Below are 22,120 nucleotides of genomic sequence, written 5' to 3' on the forward strand. Positions count from 1 at the left end.
CCCTTTCAAGTCCTAGGTTCAATTCCTCCTCTATCTTTGGGGATGGAATAATGAAATGTGTGGAACAGAGGCTGTAATCAATAAATGTTTTCAAACATACTTTTAGTTTTCAATATCTGGGGGAGGGTAAGAAGGTAACTGTTTCAGGGATATTTGGGATCTTCCAGGTGGATGCGCGATGTCTACAACCGTCCACGTCTCTTAATCTGTGTCAATACACGCACAGCTTCGCGGAGCGCGCCAGCGACTGAGAGGCATTTTGTGGAGGCCCAGCTCTGGGGCGCAGGCTTCTCTACTTCCGGCCCCGCCCCCTCTCCCGCGGTTGCTAGGAGACGTGATGTCACCGGAAGCGAGGCCTGGGATAGGCTAAGGCGAGGGGAAGCCTCTCCCACCCCGTGCAACCTCAGCGCCCGGCGCTGGCTCGCCAGCTGTTTGTAGGCCTGGGTGAGAAGCGGGGGTCCGCGGAGGCTAGAGCCGCCCGCGGCCCAGCCTGTCCCTCAGGCTAGGACCGGCCGCGGGGCGGGCGACTCCGGGGCGGCTGCCCGTGCTTCCGACTGACAAGCCCGCACTGCCCGCCACGTCCCTGGTCTCGGCCGACGGCGCTGCGCGGCGGGTGACCTCTCCGAGCCCCGCGCGATGACGGCGCCCTGCTGCCGGCTGGCCCGGCTTCCTCCGCGCCGCCGGCTCCGGCTCCGGCTCGTGCCGTTCCCGCCGCCGCTGCTGTTGCTGCTGCTGGCGGCCGCGGGGCCGGCGCGCGGCTGGGAGAGCGGAGACCTGGAGTTGTTTGACTTGGTGGAGGAGGTGCAGCTCAACTTCTACCAGTTCCTCGGGGTGCAGCAGGTAAGCGGGGCCGGCAGGCAGCCCGCCCGCCCGAGGGCTGCGCCTCCGGGGCAGAAAAGTGCGGGTCCAGGCGGAAAGGAGGGGGTGGGGCGGACTCTGACCCAGTTTCCTCCGAGGGAGCCGGGCACGCGGGGCAAGACTTGGTCATCCTGGGCTTGTCTGCCGTCCTCAGCCCGATCCACCAGGATCTCCTCGTAACCAGTCTCAGAGGGAATGACCCGCCTTTCCCAATTCCTCACCCTCCGGCTCCCCTTCTCGAGTTCCGGTCTCAGTGACAGCAGTCTCAGTGACAGCCTGGACGGTGCCACCAGCCTGGGGTGGCGATCCCTTCTCTTTCCTCTGCCATTCTGGGGGAGATCCTTGCACCCAGCTGTGCAGGAGGAAGAAGGAAGAGTGGTGTGGGTAGATCTTTTACCCTCTCCTTGCCTGCCCCGTGAATGTGGGAAAGAGTAGTCGTGTCTCCCTCCAAATTTTCACCTTCCCAATTACACTTATCCATATTTTAGCAGCCTCCTTTCCTCTGCCTTTCCGGGAAGATAGGAGTACATTTTGGTTGGCGTCTGGGTTGCAGAAGTTTTTCTTGCACTGTACTTTGGAATCGATGTAGCCTGCTGGATTAGGCGTTTGTATCATAGTTTAGAAATCTGGAGGAACTTGAAAGCCTCTACAGTGTTGGTCCTGGAAGTCATAGAAGGAGCCATCAAGTGCTGGGGCAGTAGAGGCACTTGGGGTGCTCCAGGAAGAGAAGTCCAACCAGTAACGCAGGATAGTTGTCTTTTTCTTTTCCTTTCGTTTCGTTTTCTTTCCTTTTTTAGCTTGAGACTTTAACTTGTAATGTCCGTTTGTTGCTATTTACTTACACCCTGGGACTGGTGAATGAGGGTAGATATCCCGTCTCTGACGCCATTTTACTGGTTTAAGAATTATGGGGTTAAAGACTTAGAATTTCACACGATCTGACTGAGCCCTTCATAAAATGCTTTGAATAGTTATGGGGGAAAAATGTTTACCAACAATTGTCATTCAAGGCACACTTCCCGTGACCAGATGTGAAGTGTACATTTCACTCCTACAGGTTATCATAAATTTGTGTGAACTGTTGAGCTTAACACTAAATGGAAATTTACTTTTCAATTAAATATATATATTGAATATAAAATAGCAGTTGCCATAGCACCATGATTTTAACGAGTTTCAATTTTGTAACTTATAAAGTAGTTTAAGAATTTCACACTTCAAATTCTTCTGTGCAAATGATTATGTGGCAATTGTCTGTAGTCATTGTCTTCACCTGGTGCCACTTCCTGCTTGTAGAGACAAAGTATACCTCATTTCAAAGTAAATGGTGTCTCAATACGTGTAAAAATCACTAGTGAAATATAACTCTGAAGACTTTTAAGAATGCCTTTAATATTGAGAATATTTGTTAGAATTTATCACAATTGATTAAATTCTGTAGCTAGAGTCTTTTACATAACCTATCCAAAGATTTTGAAGATATTTTCCAGTTATTCAAGGAAAATTAAGCCCCTTTCAGAGAATACAGAAACTTAGTAGCAGTGGTTTAAATTTCAGATTATGTAATCTAGCTTGCATGTGAACTCTCATAGAATTTTCATTTATAAATTCATGCAATTAAATTTGCAGAGTTAATAGGCAGTGTGAACAACCAGAGCATTTAACTATATGGGCAAAGATGGGAAAATAAAGAAGCATAGGTAATTGAGAAGATTCTGTGGGGAGGTAACATTTTAATAGAAGGATCCAGAAAATTGTTTTCATCTGTGTTTCTCTACCCAGTTGTGTTGAATTGGAAAGAATGCAGAAGAAACCTTATCCTACCTAAGCAGGGAAACTGATCGGAATAGGTTCTTTACATTACGTTGAACCTTAACTTTCTTAGGAGACTTTCAGGAGACCAGAAATTTGGTAGAGACAAATGCAGCCTGTCTTATGTCCTTAATGTGTAATTTTCAGGCTAAAGCCAACCAGTCTCTTCTTGACTAGCCAGACATGAGGAACCAGAGCAAAGTAGGTAGGTTACTTAAGAGTGGTGACCTGGCTTTAACACACTTAATCAGTTTTGTTGTCCATTCAACAGAGATTTAGTTCATACCTACTAAATATTAAACACTGGGAATTGACCAGTATGTAACACAAAACCCCTAGACTCATGAAACTCACATTTTAATAGGGGGAAACAGTAAACAACCAAACAAGTAAATATAAATGTCAGATGGTCAGAGAAGTCCTCAGAAAGAAGTAAGGGAGTGAGCCATGTTGATAAGTGCATTCAAGGAGGGCAAACGGTTAAGCGCAGAGGCCTTGGAGCTTGCTTAGTATTTGAGGAACGGCAAGGCAGCCAGTGTGGCTGGAGCAGGGTGTATGGGGAGGACAGTAGTAGATGAGATCAGAGTCATGGGGGGTGGGGGAAGATCTTGTAGGGCTTCAACGTAAGTCATGAGGACTTTGGCTATTATAAGTAAGTTGGGGATCAAGGGGTTTTTGAACAGAAGAGGTACATAATTTGACTTAAATTTCAAAACGATCGCTTTATTGAGTTGGAGATCAATGATATGTATGTTATTAATTATTGGATGATTGTGGTGTCGCATGTAGAATGGACCTGGGTGGTGCAAAGTGGTCAGATTCTGGATATAATTGGAACATAGAGCTGATAACATTTGGCTGATTGTTCGAATGTGGGATGTGGGGGGGGTGGGGAAGAAAAGCTGAGGGTAATTCGAAAGCTTTTTCTAAACCTCAGAAAGTGAGTAAATACTTGTCTAATTGCACTTGCCACTTACTGAGATGGAGAAGCCTGGAGCAGAAGCAGGTATGGTTGGGGGAAAATCAGTAATTTGGTTTTGGTCATGCCAAATGTGAGGTGTCTAATAAACTTTCAAGTTGGTTATCTAAGCCTGGAGTTGCAAGGAGAGGATTTGGGCTGTGCAAAATAAATTAGGGAGTCCCTGGCACTTCGTAGGTAATTTGAAGCCACAGAACCAGGTAAGTTCACCAGGGGACTGAATGTAAAAGAGAAAAGAGGGGTCTGGGAGCTGGACCATGGGAGGAACCAGCAAAGGAGAAGAGGAAGGAACAGCCAGCGAAGTAGCAGGCAAATCAACAAAAGATGGTTTCTTGCAAGTCAGGTGAGGAAAGTATTTTAAAGAGGAGAAAGCAATCAGCTGGGCTAAATGCTGGTGATAATTCAAATAAGATGCGTTCTGAGCATTGACTGTTGAATTCAACAGTGTGGAGGTCATTGGCTACTTTAAAAAGGGCTGTTTCAGTGGAGTGGTGAGATCAGTAGATGGGTTACATTGGGTTCAGAAGAGAAGGAAGGGGGCGGAATTGGAGACAATTAATAGAAAACAACTTTTTTTTGAGATCTCTGTACCCCAAACTAGACTCCAGGGATGATTAGTGACTTAATGTGGCATCCATTTTATCCCTTTTTCCACCAGGTCTAAAGTAGTTTGCTCAGTCACTCCCTAAACTATAATTGGAATAATCAATTAGATTATTAGACTTTTCGAACTTGAACTAGGCTTGAATTAGACTTCTAGAACTTGAATTAGACTTTTAGAACTTGAACTTACTGACTTAGGACCTTGTCAAGTTATTACTTCATTTTTAGGACAAATGGTATTTTCTTTCTTTCTTTACTTCGTAGGAGACACTTAAATATTTATTAAATGAAAAAATATGAACATGGTAACTAAAACTAAACAGTAATTCACCGAATGAGTAATTGCTTGACTGTTTTTATTCAATAGGTTATATTTATATTGGCCTTTTATTGCTCTCATCCAGCAAAGGAATCCCTCTCCTTGTATTCCCAGGTTTCAAATTGGTTCTAAAAGCTTTCAAAGGGATTCCAGAAGTTTTTAGTGGAGGTATGTATACAGGTGACATACCAGAGGCTCACTCTATTTTTAGAATGGCTTTGATTGTTCACAGGGCATCCAATTTGGATATTGCATCTTTTCAGAGGATACAAGGTAGAAGATTAGGAGAATGTAGGAGAAAAGGTGTGTTATTGAAATACCTCTCATTAGTAACTTAAATTCTAGGTCCCCAAACAGTATTTATATTTATTCTAACAGCCCCTGCTCCTTGGATACCTGTATTTCTTGTGGGATCAATTTTTTTCATTGTCTTTTGGGTCCATGACTTTCTTTATACTTTGTACAGTGTTCTAGGCAACAATAAATACTTCATAGTAATTAAAAGTCTGTCAATTGAAATTGTAACAAAGCTAACTTAGCTTAAATTTTGCAGCATTTACTTTCTGATGAAATCAGAGTAATTTTCTTGGTGCCAGTCATTACAGATTCCTATTCATAGAGCTAGAAAATGTCTCTCTTCCTCTTATAAAATTTTTAATAACTGCATCCTTACATTCAAATGAATGCTAAAACCTGGTTAAAAGAAGAAAACTATTGTTAAGCGACATGTGCTTACAAAATGTTGGATTTTAACTTTTTAATCAGAATTAATAAATCTTGTAAGCTCTTTCAGTCTGTTTTTCAGATGCACAGAATGTACAGAGTAGCAGCCTGTATAAGGGAGGGACAGTTATGGCACACTCATCCTGCAGATATCCAAGGGGAAGGACTCCCTTAAAGAAACACTGCTGATCTCTTGACCCATCTCTTACATCTTTCCGTGGATGAGTTACCTTGTTGGAGGGTGATCACCTTTGGTCTGCTTTGCTTGACTGGGGAGAGCTAACTAATTAAAAAGCTAGAAGTAATGAGGCTCATTCTTAACAGACCAGTAAGGCAGTTGTTATCCTGGCCAGACTTTCTCTGGAGTATACTGTCTCAAAGTCTAGGCTGGGATGGGAGGGCCAGAATTTCTAGCAAGCCCACTTGGCTCCTATACGTCATCTCAATTCTCCAGTAGCTTTTCAGCAATAAAGGTGCTATTTGATCTCTATTTGCCTGACTTCTGTGTTCAGTTTTTTTGGGTGGGAAAAGCACAAAGTCATTAATGGGGCCTTCTCAAACCCCGGCATAGGGGTTTGAGAAATAAAGAGGAAGATCTGTTTCATAAGTGACTGGTGAATCTGTACTGTGAGTATCAGTTCTCTCCAGTGATCCTTGTAGATTCCACTGAGCTTGTGGTGTTAGTTGAATATAGTGCCGTCTTTTCTCTAGTAAGTCTATTCCCTTGTAAATCTATGTCATGTAATAATCACTCCCCCATTTTCATTGTAGAATCCAAAATTATTTGTTGATTTGGAGAGAGGGAGATGTACAAAATCTGGAATGGTAGATAACCTTCCAGTCATTTATATTTCTGATGTAAAGCATATCATATATAGAGTTAGAGCTGAATGAATACTTGTTTAGTTGTATACATATTTGCATCAGCTTGGATTATTGTAAAATTGATTTACTTTTTTTATGTATACGCTGTTTAGTGGAGGTTGCCTGGACATAATTTACGGGAAAAAGCAAGTTTATTGGGAAACTTGCCACATAATCTAGAGCTGATGGAACAGAAATCCTCTTCTAGTTGTAAGTTTCTGTTTTCTTTTTATACTATTCTTTTTTTTTTACACTAATTATGAGAACAATCCTAGAATAGTGTGTCTTTTATTATTCATAGATACACCCTAAGCTGAACTGGGAAATGGAATTGTCCTTTGTTATTACAATTATTCTTAGAGATACATTCTAAAATCTTTTAAATAAAAGTCACCATTTTACCCAGTGATTGGTGTAATGTGGTGAATTTCAACATCATATGTTTTATTCAGTGTTGGGAATGATACACAGGGTAGGATGGAGGTGAGGGTAGGTACTTGGCTTGATGACTGCTGAGAGAAGAACCTCCACGGCAGTTGTAAGTAACACCAGTTGATAAAATGCTTGGTATCTGTATTAAACATGTTCTCACTTATTCCAAGACTATATGGTCTTGGGAATCTTTTTCTAAGTCAGGCATTATTGGGTCTATTTGGACAGTAATGACGTCAATTAATTTTACCCAGAAGTAAAAACAAATCCAAAGCCTTTCTTTTTCTTTTCTTTTTTTTTTTTTTTTTGCGGTACTCGCGCCTCTCAGTGTTGTGGCCTCTCCCGTTGCGGAGCACAGGCTCCGGACGCGCAGGCTCAGCGGCCATGGCTCACGGGCCCAGCCACTCTGCGACATGCGGGATCTTCCCCGACCAGGGAACGAACCCGTGTCCCCTGCATTGGCAGGCGGACTCTCAGCCACTGCGCCACCAGGGAAGCCCTCAAAGCCTTTCTTGTATAGAAGTGTGCAGAGATGGAAAGAAAGGAGTGGCAGTGAAAGGATAGACTTCTGATTGGGTGAAGCAGGACCCTAGACCAATTGATAATGAAGCTATAGTCATATGTATTTTCAAAAACCTTTCTTTATTTTCATCAAAACACCTACTTGTGAAAGGTGGGTCCTATACTAATGAATGTAAAAGTATGATTATGTTTTAAGTAACATCATGGTATTCCATTTGAAGAGCTAATTTTTTTTTTTACTTATATTTACTGAAATTTTTGTCTAAGAGTGTTATTAGCACTTAATTAGAAACTTAATCTAGGATTTGTGTCTCATTCTCATCCTCCTTAATACTACATTAAGTAAGGTTAGGACTCATTCACTTACTCAGAAAGTGTTTCTGATTACCATCATCCAGCAACTGGAATCTCACGTGTAACAGGCATGTTGCAAAAGCAAGGCATGCCGCTGTCTACATTTCTGGTTAGAGAGAATATGTGCATAAAACAGTATGCTTCATTATTAGACAAAATGCCCATTTTAGTGCCAGTGAAGCAGTGGACATAAAGCTATGTGCAGCTACATGGTCAGCTAATAGAATTTGAATTAAATATTAAAGGTAAGAGTTTAAGATCAAGAATTAAATAAAAGGACACGTGTCATGGTATAAGCAGCAGTATTAAAATGGAAAAGAAGCAGTATTAAAATGCCACTGAGTGCAAACACTAGAATTCTAAAAGGAAGTAATTAATTAAGCAAATTCTGGAATACATACAACTCCTGATTATAGAAGGTACAAGAATTTAAAAAAGCTACATGAGACCCCACTGTGACATGTGTAGTAAGCAGTAGTCAAAATGAGTTAAGACCAGAAAAATTGTTGTTGTCATTTATTGGGAAGGTCTGAATAGACCATAGAGAAATCCTAGGGTCCATATATGTGCCTGCTAAGGAAAGTAGAGGCTTCATATTTCTAGCCAATACTTAAGGACTTTATACCATTAAAATGGATCAGGTTAAGGAAGCTATCTCATGGCCAATTACCAAGAAGCCTCTGACTTTTTGGAATTTAAAAAAATGCACATCTTATTAGCAGTTATTTTCAGTTACCACACTTTTAGTTAACATATAAAAGATTAGTAGTTAGGTTCTTCTCTGACTTTAAGTAGCGTTTTGTATTAATATTGGTGATTAAATTTGATTTAAGGAAGTTAATATATGTATGTATAATGTAGGGTGACTGGAACTTGTTCTTTGTACTTAAGTGTATCATATAAAGTTCAAATGATTGCCATGCTATGCAGTTCTATAGTAGTTATACAGAATTAGTGTGACTTTTTGTATCACACATTTGCAAGTATATGTTTAACTTAGAGTAAATTAGATCTTGAAATTAGTTTTTGTGGAAAGCTTTGCAGGTTTTCAACAATGCTGCCACCTCTCAAAACATTGTTGAAACTTCTTATTTTGCATTGCTTTAAAAGCCTGCAGCATATTTGGCAGATTTACTCATTAACAGTAAACCTTTAAGACAGATTTGATTTTTACCTATAGCTTATAGTCATTTGGAGCTAAATTTGATGACTAAATTGGATTAGCAAGCTTAGGTAAGTACTCTTTGGATTGATAAAGAGACCTGAAAATAAATTTCAAGTAAGGCTCATAAACTGGTTTGAGGACTGTTGTCAAAGAAGAATTCCAGGGAAGTTTGGAAGGGTATCAACATGAAGTAAATCTGTAGCCTTACAAAGCAACAGAATGTATTCCAGTAAATGGCTTTTAGAGTACTTATTACTTTGCGGGTAGCAAATTTTTAAAAGAATTTTTACCTATCAGAGAAAAATATGTAAATAAAAATTGTTAATTTTGGAGAGGTGGGAAAATATTGAGCTAGAAGAAAATATTTTAATTATTTGCCTGCTTTTAAAATTTAAAAGGATCATAAAAGTATTTATTATATAATACTTCTCTAATAATGCTAGTTAAAGCAGAGTGTTGGAGGAACCAATATAAACGTTAGGGATAGAGACAATAGCTGAGAATATCACTGAAGGAGAAAGTAGGAAATACACAGAAAGAGGGACATGTACACAGAAAAAAAAAATACATCAATACAAATACTGTAATGGAGTAGTATCTCCATCTTGTGGCCTTCTTTGTATATTGTTGTTAAAAATGTTGAGGGGTTGTATTTTCACAACTGTAGGCATAAGTAAGCATACAGTATAAGTCAGATGAAAATATAATATGGGTCAGAGATTTTTTAGCAATGACCTTTGAGCCTGAGCTTCCCAGTTGGTGTGCAGTAAGTCAGTGTGCCGGGATGGTGGTGCCCTCCCTGGAGAGGCCTTAAGTTAACTCCAGTGTGTCTTACAAATGTAATTTTCTGTGAAATGCCATGGTATGGAAAAAGTTGGAAGAGCACTGTGAAGGCATGCAGTTATAATGTTTTTCTTCCAGGGAAAATTTTATAAGCCTGTGTATATATGTGTATACATATAAAAATAAAATTGTCCTATGTAATTACTCTTACTATCAAAATCTTTGCTATACTAAAGATCTTTGTTTAGCGCTCATAGAACCAAGAGCATTAGTTAACATATTGATGAGTGAATCTGGATATAAAAGGAATCAAGAAATCTGATGAATTAGTGTCCTTCAGTTATTTGATTACTTATTCTGGATGGTGGAATGACCATTAAGTAACTATGGGTACTGCATACCCATAGTTTGCAGTAACTCAGAGGAATACTTTAATGGTTTGTAACAATCTGTGTGAAGAGGATACAAATGTCTTTGGAATGTATAATTATACCAATTCTGAGTAGCCTTAAGTAATACTTTGTGACAGTAGGAGATCAGGATTTGTAAGTAAAATACCACCTTACTGACATATATTTCAGAGTTTTGACAGATGACTTTCTTTTTAAAGCCATTGATCCCTTAGAGCAGCACTGTGCAACAGATACATGATACAAGCCACATACGTAATTTAAAATTTTTTAAAAGTCACATTATAGGGCTTCCCTGGTGGCGCAGTGGTTGAGAGTCAGCCTGCCGATGCAGGGGACACGGGTTCGTGCCCCGGTCCGGGAAGATCCCACATGCCGCGGAGAGACTAGGCCCATGAGCCATGGCCGCTGAGCCTGCGCGTCCGGAGCCTGTGCTCTGCAACGGGAGAGGCCACAACAGTGAGAGGCCCGCGTACCGCAAAAAAAAAAAAAAAAAAAAAAGTCACATTATAAAAAGTAAAAAGGAAACAGGTGAAATTAATTTTAAAATATATTTTATTTAATCCCATGTATCAAAAATATTATTTCACCATGTAATCACATTTTAAAGTTATTGAGACATTTCACATTTTAGCTTTTTTACTAAGTCATCAAAATCTAGTATATATTTTAAATTTATACTTCTTAGCACACTTCAATTTGAATACTCATTAGATTGAAAATACTTAATCTGTGTTGAGATTTCATAGAATGTGCAGCTAACAAGTAGATTCATGTAATCAAATTCTTCCAAACTAACAAGTAGAGTCATGTATTCAGGTTCTTCCAAACATACTTAAAAAGCTTTCCAGTAATGAATCAAGTATCATTAAAAAAATTTAAATATAAATGACTCAAATTAAATAAAAAATTTGATTTCTGAGTTGCACTAACACATTTCAAGTGCTCAGATATGGCTAATGGCTACCACATTGGATAGCACAACCTTAGAGAATGAACATTTCGGTGTTGTGTAGATATATCTAAATATTTTTGGATAAAATCACTGCTGTTTCCATTTTGTCAGGGACATTGTTTGTAGGTTTTGTTTTTGTGTCTTAACTCATTGTGGTTTTTATTGTTTTGCTTTTTTTTTAGGATTGTTCCAATTATGCTATATATCATCTTCCTAGTTAGTTTTCTGTCCGTTTGGTCCATTCTTTTCTTTGGCCTGTAAAGGCTGTTAGTATAGTACATGCTGCTCTTCTAGGGACAATGGGTTCTGAACGTCCATGCGTAGAGGTCTGTCTGCTGAGGGTGTTTTCATTAATCAGCTTAATCCAATTTGGTCGTTTACTTTTGCTGACTCGCCTGTTATAGTTTATAATTCTTAAAGTGTTATTAAGTTAATATATTAGGTCTTTAATGATGCTTTGACCAAGAAATCACCAGTGTTCCTACTTTGTAATTTTAACTTTGAGGTTGCCTGTTCTCCCTAGTTATTCTGAAACTCACCCATCGAATATATTATTAGTTACGAAATGTTCACTATATTCTGTACTGTCATCTATTTTGATTATTATAACATCTTTAAGTGATTTTAAAAAGGGATTTCCAGGTGCAGTTCTATTTGTGTGCGAGTCTTTTGGCTCATTATAATATCAATTAGGGATCCCAGAGTCATCCTTTTCCACTAGCCGCCTTTGCCATCTCCACACAGCTCCCAAAAGTACTGCTTTATTTTGGACTGATTAATTGCTGATCTTTTTGCTTTTGTCTTCTGTAATTTCATAAGTTAAGGAAAAGAAGTAGATCTTAATATTGATCATTCTTATACCTGGCTATTATTGTTTTAAATAGTCCTGTTATAGGAAAGAATTGCAGTGGGGTCAGAGATGTTAAAAACTCTACGCTAAGGGAAAGAAAACAACAATGAAAATTGAAGAACGGATATAGAATCCTGAAGTTAGAAGAGACCTCACCAATATCTAACCTGTTTCCTCATGTAGGAGTCTCTTCTGTAGCTCTCCCCAAAGATGGTCATCCAGTCTGTTTGATTTACGTCTAACAATGGGGGATTATGAAACAACCTGTTAAGTTTTTGATAAAGTATTCAATGGGAATTTTATTCTTATGTAAGCCAAAAATCATAATTCTTATACTTACTTTCAACTTTATTTGCAGTCTTCTTTTGGAGTACGTCTGAGTATATATTCCCTCTAAATTATTTTTCTGAAATGCCTTAACATAAAATGCACAAGAGAAATAATTACTTGTTGATTCTCTCCACAACAGTAGAGTTATTTAAAAACAAACAAACCACAGTTCTTTGTATAGCAGTTATACCTCAATAAAGTTGTTTAAAAAAAAATACAGGCAAGCTGAGAAGCCTACTTGGTTTCATGGTCTTTAGATATGTATTAAGTCCACCCTAGAGAAGACCCAAGCCACCGTAGTTACAGTTTTCTTGGAAGTACACCAAGCATGATTGAAGTTACTATAAATAATCCCCTGGACTTATCAAAGTCAGCAACAGGAAATTTCTGAACGTTGAAAGCATAAGATGATTTGGGGTGTGTCGGCTTTGATAATAGGTACCACAGGGTTGATTTAATTTAAATTGTACCCAAGAGTTGTTACAGACTCTTAAAGCAAGACCCGTGTGTACAGTTGTGCAGGTTGTGTGTCTGCTTCAAAACTGTCGTGATACAAAGATGTTTTAGACTGAGGTTTTTATGAAGAATTGCATATAGGTAATTAAACTGTGAAGGAAATAATTTCTCTTTCATAATTAAAATGTTATGTTTCTTTAGGTAGAATTTTAGTTTTCAGGTCCATCTTGAGCGGCTGTTTCTCTCTCCTTTTTATTCACCAGTCCTCCCTAGGGGCTTTATAATGGCTTTTACTCCTTTCCCCGAGACACCTAGGCAAGCAGTCGGTCTGATATAGGCAGCTTAGGGCTCCCTCCTGAGGTTATATTGAGGCCATTGCAGATCCAGATACCAAGCCTGCAGATTGTTTGGCCTGGTTTCAGCTGTTGGGCTGAAACTATGGCCTCTTAGCATCTCAGATACATAATATTTTATAAGCTTGTAGCCTCAGGCAGCGGACTTCTCACTTTTTTTCACAGGCGGTGGAGTCCCACTGCAACCCTTGGTTTCCAGCATCGAGTCTGGCTCTGATCCCAGGCCTTTTGTGGAGTACTTTCAGTCCTCATTACTCTGTGGGAGTCAGACTTCTCATTTCTCCTGCCTGCTACAGGTGTGGAGTCCAGACTTTTAGCTTAGGCTCTGTTTGTGGCTACACGTTTCCTTTAGTTTTTGTCTACAGAGATACTTAACTGGTTTTGGCCGTGGCTATGTGTTGATGATTTTCTCTCTTTAAGTTTTATCATTGGTACATATTTGGAGTAGGGTTTAGGAGGAGCAGTGCTACTTTGACTCCAGGGTATTTTTTAAAGCTGCACTTCTTAAATTATTGTTTTTAATGCCATTTTCCTATTATCTAAGAACCTTTTACTACTTAACATCCAGAAATATAGTCGGGCCTATTACTCACAGCAATGTAAGAGGCTGTTACTTAGGCATTAAAAGGAACAGTAAGCCACCAGTCCCTGTCGCTCTCAGTCCACTATTCCTAGACTTGATCCAAGTCTGGGCGCTAAAACAGGCAAGTAACATTTCTAAAATAATCAGATCCCACAGGTTTTGAATATTGTAATAAGTAGATCCATTACCTCAGAGTGATGTATGTGGCCCTGTTATTGGAGGTGTCCAGAGGAGAGTCCTGAACTCTGACTTGAATCTAGTTAGAAAACAATGCCAGGTGGGGAAATAGTTACTGAAACTCAGGTATGTGTCAGAAAAACCATTGCTGGAGGAAATGAATGGTCCTGAAGTTAAGATATACGCAGATAATTTCATGTTGATGTTTTGTAAATATATACCAATCACAAACCTCTTAAAAAGACTTTCTTTTTCTGGACCTGAATAACATTAGGTTCTCTTACATATAGTCTTCAAAATTCACAAAACAAAAAATAAGACAGTGAGGGTTAACCTCACTGAAAAACATTTTCAGTAATCAACTTGATGGACAAGACTAAAATCATAGAGTTTCAGTGGATATTAGCTTCATGGAATTGAGTGATCTTTAATCAAAGCTTCAAGCAGTTTATAGAGTGCACATTTGGAATGTACTTTAAATTATTTTAAGGAAAGAAGTATACAATTCAGACTTACAAGAAAAGATAAAGGGTCTTTTCATATTAGATCCATAGGATTTAAATATAATCGGTTTACATACAATTTGAAGGACATGTTTATCTTATTATTGTATACCTTTAATATTGAGTTGTTGATCTAAGGGAAATCTTTAAAGATACTACCATGGATGAAAACCGTGGTATAATGATCTTTTTAAAAGACATTTCACTTACAGACTGTTATTGTTGCTTTTCTTTAACATGGATAACAATACTCTGTTTCTGCAGCAGTTCTCTGCAATAGTGTTTCTAACCTTTGTTTTTGTGACAAAATAGAATATGCACAGCTATCTAGGTTATGTTACGAAATTCTGATAAAGCCTGTTTTTCATATTTATTAATTCGTTTGTTCTTTCTACAGCACACTAATAATAGTAGAGAATGGAAACAATCAGATTCTAATAGTAGGAGAATGTTTGAGTGAACTATGATATGTTCTTGGTGTGATATGTAATAATAACAATATAAGTGAAAAGTACATAGCAACATGGAAAAATACGTATAAGTGAAAAAAGCTAAATAGCAAGTTTTCTTCACATTTGATTATAATTTTGTAGGAATCATATATGCACAAGGGTGAGACAGTGACATGGGCTAATGAGAACAGTTTAAATTGTGGGATTGGTAGAATCATTTTATTTAGGGGTGAATATTTCATTTAGAGTCCTGATAACATTACTAATATATACCCATGTAAATTCTATTACTTTGGAAAAAAGATTGTTATATAATTAAATCACAATTGGATAAACTAAATTAGCAACATATCTCATATTTATGAGATAAAGTGTATGGGTATTTTAAAGTTGCTTTTAACCTATAAGCTATTTAAAATTATGAGTGGGAAATTAAGTAAATCAAATAATTTTAGACTAAAAATCCCATGTATTTTGTTATTTTAAAATATTACCAAATAATTTCTTTTTTAAAAATATTTTCTTTTTTGACAGTTTTGCTTTATTTATTTATTTCTTTATGGCTGTGTTGGGTCTTCGTTTCTGTGCGAGGGCTTTCTCTAGTTGTGGCAAGCGGGGGCCACTCTTCATCGCGGTGCGCGGGCCTCTCACTGTCGTGGCCTGTCTTGTTGCGGAGCCCAGGCTCCAGACGCGCAGGCTCAGTAGCCGTGGCTCACGGGCCCAGTTGCTCTGCGGCATGTGGGATCTTCCCGGACCAGGGCTCAAACCCGTGTCCCCTGCATTGGCAGGCAGACTCTCAACCACTGCGCCACCAGAGAAGCCCCCAAATAATTTCTAATAATTATTTCAGCGAATCAAACTGTTTCATCATAAGTCTAATCTTCCAGAAAAGACTATAAAACTCTGTTGTTGAGCTTATAACATATAACGATTACTATATATGAAAATGATAGCACAAAGAAAGGGGCAAGAGATGGAGCTGTAATGGAGCAATGTTTTTATATTTTTCCAGTATAAAGTTAATATTTATCTGAAATAAATCTTTTTTTTTTTAAATTTATTTGGCTGTGTCAGGTCCTAGTTGCAGCACGCGGGATCTTCGTTGTAGTGCACAGGCTCTTCATTGCGGCACGTGGGCTTCTCTCTAGTTGTGGCGCATGGGCTCAGTAGTTGTGGCGCATGGGCTTAGTTGCCCTGCAGCATGTGGGATCTTAGTTCCCCAACCAGGGATTGAACCCACGTCCCCTGCATTGGCAGGTGGATTCTTAACTATTGGACCACCAGGGAAGTCCCTGAAATAGATCTTGGTAAGATACATATTGTAATCCTTAGAGCAACAACCAAGAACGTAACTAAAAAATTTATATAGTAAAAATTCTAACAAAGGAGGTAACATAGATCACTAGGACGTATCTATGTAACTAAAAAGAAGGCAGTAAAGGAGGAGAGGGGGAAAAAGACATGAGGTATATAGAAAACATAGCACAATGGCAGATGTAAATCTGACCATATCAGTAACTAAATTAAATATGACCGGATTAAACATTCCAATAAAAAGGCAGAGAATGTTAGGCTGGATTAAAAAAAAAAAGATAAAAGATCCAATGATATGCTTTCTACAAGAGACATACTTTAGATTCAAAGACAAATAGGTTGAATGTAAAAGGATGGAAAAAGCTCCCAATTTTTGGAACTTAACACATATCTAAATAACCCATCAGTCAAAGAAGAAAATCACTAGGGAAATTAGGAAATGTTTTGAACTGAATGAAAATGAAAAGAGAACGTATCACCATTTATGTGATGCAATTAAAGCAGTACTTAGGTGGAATTTATAGCTTCAGATACCTATAATAGCAAAGAAGACAGATTTTATTTTATTTTTTATTGTTTATTTACTTTGGCTGCATTGGGTCTTTGTTGCTGCACACGGGCTTTCTCTAGTTGCGGTGAGCAGGGGCTACTCTTTGTTGGGGTGCATGAGATTCTCATTGCGGTGGCTTCTTTTGTTGTGGAGCATGGACTCTCGGCACGTGGGCTTCAGCAGTTGTGGCACGTGGGCTCAGTAGTTGTGGCTCACGGGCTCTAGAGCGCAGGCTCAGTAGTTGTGGCACACGGGCTTAGTTGCTGTGCGGCATGTGGGATCTTCCCGGACCAGGGCTCAAACCCGTGTCCCCTGCATTGGCAGGCGGATTGTTAACCACTGTCCCACCAGGGAAGTCACACAAAGAAGACAGATTTAAAATCAATAACCTTACACTTTTGCCTTACAACACTAGGAGGGGAAAAAGTGCAAACTAAACTCAAAGCAAGAAAAAGGAAGGAATAGTAAAGATTAGAGCAGAAACCAATGAAATATACAAACAGTTAATAGAAAAATCAGTGAAACCAAAAGTTTGCCCTTTGAAAAGAGCAACAAAATTGATAAACTGTTAGCTATACTGATCAAGAAAAAAAAAAGAAAGAAGACATAAACACCAACCTCAGGAATGAAAGAGGATGTATCACTGCCAACTCTACAGAAATTAAAAGGATTATAAGAGAGCACTATGAAGAACTTTGCCTACAAATGCGGCAGCTTAGATGAAATGAACAAAGTCCAGTGACCAAAAACTACTCTCAATAAAGAATCTGAATAGACTTATAACCAGTAAGTAAATTGAATTAGTATTTTAAATTCTTCCCACAAAGAAAAGCCAGATGGCTTCATTGGTGAATTCTATCAAATATTTAAAGAAGAAATAATCACCAATTTTCAAAAACTTACAGAAAATAGAAGAGGAGGGGAGAGAATATTTCCCGACTCATTCTGTGAGATAAGTATTACCCTGATAACTAAAGCCAGACAAAGATGTCACAAGAAAAGAAAACTACAGACCAATAACCCTCATGAATAGAGATGTAAAATTTCCAGCAAAAAGGCTAGCCAGCTGTATCCAGCAACATATAAAATGGATTAAACTTAATGATCAAGTAGGATTTATCCCAGGAATGCAAGGTTGTTTTAACATCTGAAAATCAATTAATATAATACACTGTATTAATAGAAGCAAAGACAAAAATTGCATGATTATCTCATACACACAAAAAAATTGAAAGAATCTAATACCTGTTCATAATAAAAACTCTCAGCAAACCAGGAATAGAAGGTAATTTCATCAACCTAATAAAGAGAATCTAAAAAGCTATCCGTGTAGACATTTCCCCCAAGAAGATATACAAATGGCTAGTAAGTGCATGAAAAGGTACTCAACGGTATTTGTCATTAAAGAAATGCAAATTAAAGCCATAAGGGGATAAAACGTTACACCCAGTAGGATGCCTATAATCAAAATAGTGGACAGGAAAAATCATTGGTGAGGATGTGGAGAAACTGGTGGTAATGTAAAATGGTACAGCAACTTTGGAAGACAGTGTGGCAGTTTTTTTTGTTTTGTTTTTAAAGTTCAAGTAAACTTAGGATATGCCCCAGCAGCTCCTCCTAGATGTCTATAGTGTCTTAAGGCAAAAGTGAAAGTATATGTCCGTACAGATTTGTAGATGAATGTTCATAGGGCATTATTCATAATAGCCAAAATTGGAAACAATCCAAATGCCCAGCAACCTATAAATGGATAAACAAAATGTGATATATCCATGTAATGGAATACTATTTAATACTTAGTATAAAAAGGAAGAACTTCTGATATAAACTACAACATGGATGAACCTTAAGAACATTATGCTAAGTAAAAGAAGTCTGACTCAAAAAGACTCCATGTTACATGATATCATTTATGTGAAATGTCCAGAAAAGATAAATATATAGTGACAGCAAGTAAGAGTAGTAGTTGTCATAGTCTGGGAATGAGGGTTGACTGAAAATGGCATGAGGGATCTTTTTTAGGGTGATAGAAATGTTCTAAGACAGGATTTTAGTGATGATTGCATATCTTTGTAAATTTATTAAAATCACTGAATTGTGTACTTACAGTGTGTGAATTTCATGATATGTAAATTATGCCTCAACAAAACTGTTAGAAAAAAGATATGTTATTTTATGGGAAACGTGAGGGTTCTCTGAATTGAGACTCTTGTTTGACAGATTACTCTGTAAGGAACCTAAATTGTGACTTCCGACATGTCTGAGCATTTAAAAGTTCTTATGGTTTGTCCTCTTCCGTACAGATGCACACACACATACACATACCTATGTTAACTGAATATACAGACTTGTTTCTACCATTGTATCTTTGCTGTCAGGGACTTCCCTGGTGGCGCAGTGGTTAAGAATCCGCCTGCCAATGCAGGGGGCATGGGTTCGAGCCCTGGTCTGGGAAGATCCCACATGCTGCGGAGCAGCTAAGTCAGTGAGCCACAACTACTGAGCCTGTGCTCTAGAGCCTGTGAGCCGCAACTACTGACGCCTGCGTGCCTAGAGCCCATGCTCGGCAGCAAGAGAAGCCACCACAATGAGAAGCCCACATACCACAACGAAGAGTAGCCCCCGCTTGCAGCAACTGGAGAAAGCCCGCGCTCAGCAACAAAGACACAATGCAGCCAAAAATAAAATAAATAAATAGAAAGAATTCGATCTCACTATGTTCTGGCTTTGACATTCATTAAAATGTAATTTTTTAAAATGTTCTAAAGACTTGTTAATGTGTATCTTTTTATTAGATTTTATACTTTTTAGAGTTGACACCAAATAGTAAAGATGAAAGCTGAAATTTTAGTTATATGAAAAATGCTTTTAAGTATCCGAGGCAGACTACTAACCATCTATCTATTTTTCTTTTCTTTAGTAGCAGAACCCCTGTATTATTAGATACTGGAGTTAAAAACAAAACAAAACAAAACAAAAAACCCAGCATTTTCCTGTCTTCTTTACAGGTAATGGTGGCCAGTGAACAGAAGACGTAGGGTTGGGCTTCTAGTGAAGGAAGCCCTTAAAGGGCAGTACATCATTTTGTCCTTGTTTCTCCCTCCTTTCTGCTCACTGGAGTGTATCAATAGATGAGATGTTAGTAGCTGCTGCAGCAGACATCTTGCAAGTAGAGGTGACCTTGAGAAACCAGGAGCAGAGAGATAGTAGGGGCCTGGGTCCTGGTGACTATGGAGCCACCATAACTGCCCTGGATGTCCACTTCTGTACTTCTCTTATGTAAGAGAAAAATAGACCTCTATCATTTAAAAAGCCATTTGGTATATTGAGTTTCTATTACAAGCAGCCTATTTCTAATACACTGTTTTTACCTGTATGAGGGGTTGTTCTTTAAATATTTTTTATTAAATTTTTTTATGTAAAAGCAAAGAAAAATGAAATTTTAAAAATCCAAAGAAAACCACTTTTGACATTTTTACCTGTATCATTTCAGGGTTTTTTTCCTCATATGTATGTTTTTTTACCTAGTAACTCTGCTCATACTGTTAACTGTGCCTGAAGTTTCTTCCACCTCCGAAAATAATCTATGTGAGCACTTTTATGTGAGTACAGCATGCTAACTGCTCTTTTTTAAATTGTGGTAAAATACACATAGCATAAAATTTACCATTTTAACCTTTTTAAAGTGTACAATTCATTGTGTATATTAACAGTGTTGTGCAACCATCATCACTATCCATTCCTAGAACTTTTTCATCATCTCAAAAAGAAACTCTGTATCCATTAAAAAAAAACTGCTCACTATTCCCTCCTCCCCGAGGCCCTGATAACCTCTAATCCATTTTCTGTCTCTTAAGACCTTGCCTATTCCAGGCACCTCATATAAATGGAATCATACAATATTTATCCTTTTGTGTCTGGCTTATTTCACTTAAGTCTTCAAGGTTAATCCATGTTGTGGAATGTCTCCAAATTATATTCCTTTTTATGACTGAATAATATTCCATCGTATGTATACACCACATTTTGTGGAATATATACATTCATCTGTTGATAAACTGGGGTCCACCTCTGGCTATTGTAAATACAGTAGACTCTTGAACAACATGGGTCTAAACTGCACAGGTCCACTTAGGCGCGGAGTTTTTTCAGTAGTAAATACTACAGTGTTGTGTGATCAGTGATGGCTGAATCTGCAGATGTGGGGACTGAGTTTAAGTTGTATCTAGATTTTCAGTTGCACGGAGGGTCCGTGCCCCTAAACACGCCCCCTCCCATCCCCACCAACATCATTCAAGGGTCAGCTGTAAAGTTGCTTCAGACACCGGTCAACAAGTATTTGCTGGAGCCCCTGCTTTCAATGCTTTTGGGGATATACCTAGAAGTAGAATTGCTAGATGATATATATGGTGATGATCTTTTCCACAGTGGCTGCATCATTTTCATGCCCACAAGCAATGAACAAGGGTTCTAATTTTCTCCACAGTATCACCAGCGTTTTTTTGTTTGTTTTTGTTTTGATAATAGTCTTCATAATGGATAAGAAGTGGTATCCTATTGTGGTTTTGATTTGCATTTCTCTAAAGGATTGGTGACGTTGAACGTCTTTTCATGTGCTTGTTGACCGTCTGTATGTGTTCCTTGCACAAATGTGTATTCAAATCATTTGCCCATTTCGGGGGGATTGTTTGTTTTTTTTTTGTTGTTGAGTTATGGGAGTCTTTGATATATCGTGGATATTAATCCCTTGTCAGGTATATGATTTGCAAACATGGATTGTCTTTTTACTCTCTTGATAATGTCCTTTGATGCACAAAAGTTTTTAGTTTTGATGAAGTTCAAACTTATCTCCTTTGTTTCTTTTGTTCCCTGTGTTTTTGGTGTCATGTCCAAAAGTAATTGCCAAATCCCATGTCATGAAGTTTTTCCCCTATGCTTTCTTCAAACAATTTTATAACTTTAGCTCTTACCTTTAAGCCTTTGATCCCATTTTGAGTTAATTTTTGTATATGGTATAATATAAGGGTCCAGTTTCATTCTTTTGCATACAATTTTTCTGGCACCATTTGATGAAAAGGCTAACTGCTTTAGTATATATTATTTAATCTCTAAAACAGTTCTATCAAGTTAGGTATTTTATCAATGAGGAAATGGAATTCCAAAGACTTCCCCAAAACTAATAATTGGCGGAGTTAGGATTTACACTCTTGTTTGTTAGGTTCAAAGATCATAACCATTATTCTGTATTATTTCTTACTATTCAAATGCTGCCTATTCTTAAAGATCTAGCCTAAATTTAATCTCTTTATTAAGATTTTCCCTAGCCTTCCAATCAGATATGACCACTCCATGGCAAATTTTTTATATACTCTTAATTCGTAGTACACTGCAAATGGTATGTGTTCAATACACAGCAAGTGAGTGATAGAATTGTAATTCAGAATAATCTAACTGGTACCCTTACCTGTGTAAAATATGAGCAGAAACCAAAAGGGTGGAAATAATCACAGAAAAAGGTAATTCCACATTTTGCTTAAAAAAATCAATTGCACAAGTATAAAATGGGAAGATCTAATTTGACCTTAGTAAACGCTCAAGTTTTAGTTGATCACAAACTGAATTACGCCAACAGTATGATGCATCTGCTTTTAAAAACCAGCTCTAGGTTACATTAACATACATATAGTGACTTGATTGTATGAAGTGAGAAATATAATGCAATCTGTAACTGAATATGTACATTCCTGGTAACAAATGGAGTGTTTTAAAAGGG

The 22,120-nt window shown here is 38.2% G+C and overlaps 1 protein-coding gene across 1 annotated transcript in view; it reads left to right on the forward strand.

Annotated features, from left to right (window-relative positions):
• The first annotated feature begins 381 nt into the window (after positions 1-381).
• DNAJC1 (DnaJ heat shock protein family (Hsp40) member C1) overlaps positions 382-22,120 on the forward strand; it is a 211,211-nt gene continuing 189,472 nt past the window's right edge. The window contains exon 1 of the mRNA XM_081229510.1: positions 382-840. Coding sequence (XP_081085636.1) covers positions 637-840 — 204 coding nt within the window. The 5' untranslated portion in view covers positions 382-636. The remainder of the gene's footprint in view (positions 841-22,120) is intronic.

The sequence above is a fragment of the Mesoplodon bidens genome (genome assembly GCF_964165515.1).
Source record: "Mesoplodon bidens genome assembly, chromosome: 3".
Classification (NCBI taxonomy): domain Eukaryota; kingdom Metazoa; phylum Chordata; class Mammalia; order Artiodactyla; family Ziphiidae; genus Mesoplodon; species Mesoplodon bidens.